Raw genomic sequence first — 916 nt, 5'->3', positions numbered from 1 at the left:
TTTTTTTTTCTTAATGAACGTTATTAGCACATTTCTTTATTGTAGTTTCAATCAGTTTTGTTAGAAAAAGATTGCCTCACTTGTTTTAATCCTTCTTTCAGATGTAGTACAATCGGCTCCAGAATTACCTGATGATTTGGGAAAGAATACACGAGAAATGATTGCTTTGAGATGTTTGGAGGACTTCATTGCTCCTCAAGATGGAATCACAAGCGATGCTCCTTCTGCCGCGGGTTCGAAAGTCCAGTTTGATTTATCGGAAGGTTGCCAAGATGTTCTCCAACGGATTTTGCAAGAGGTAAAGTCGTTTTATTTTTGCTTCATTGTGTCAATTTCTTGGATGCATTTTCATAGCCACCCCAACAGTTGTGCCTTTTATGTTTCTCAAATGACGAAAAGATGTGTTGATTATAATGGTAGAATTCCTCTTTCTCAGACTTCAGTGTCAAATTTGAGAGCAGCTGGACTGGAGTTGTCCAAGTGGGATATCCACCCCTTCATTCAACACAAAAGGGCATGTTTGCCCAAATGTGCTTTAGAGCAAGTAGGAGCGGATTTCTCTTTGTGCCTTTTTCTTGATTCATCAATTTTAAGTTTCAATTCACCACTCATGATTGGGTTCTTATTTTCTATTACAAGCAGCTGAAAGATGCAATTCTCAATGGTACGCATCAGTATGCTGATTTCTTAAGGGAAAAGAGTGGATTGGCGTCCACAAGTCGGGATAATGGAATTTGTAGGAATGGTAATAACCGTGATTCAGTTACTTCTAGGCCTAACTTGAACCACTCTGATGTTCTAAACATGAGAGTTGGAGTAAACTCTGATCCTCTTATCATTGAGAACAGGAATAACCAATTGGGAGATAATGTCTTACCTTCTAAGAGGACTAGGCCTGACTTGGCTGATAAAGATA

At 38.8% G+C, this 916-nt stretch overlaps 1 protein-coding gene across 1 annotated transcript; it reads left to right on the top strand.

Moving 5' to 3' along the window:
• Nucleotides 1-94: 94 nt before the first annotated feature.
• Nucleotides 95-893, top strand: LOC112094947 (the record flags this gene model as incomplete). The annotated part of the gene is made up of 4 exons (XM_024176645.1): nt 95-298; nt 437-544; nt 643-745; nt 849-893. Coding segments are annotated over exons 1-4 (397 nt in total), but the record flags the coding sequence as incomplete, so codon positions are not given.
• Between the last annotated feature and the right edge of the window lie 23 nt (nt 894-916).

This window comes from Morus notabilis, unplaced genomic scaffold (assembly GCF_000414095.1).
Source record: "Morus notabilis unplaced genomic scaffold, ASM41409v2 C11342720, whole genome shotgun sequence".
NCBI classification, from domain to species: Eukaryota; Viridiplantae; Streptophyta; class Magnoliopsida; order Rosales; family Moraceae; genus Morus; species Morus notabilis.
The sequence above is the reverse complement of the archived record's forward strand: the minus strand, read 5'-3'. Positions and strand labels throughout refer to the sequence as shown.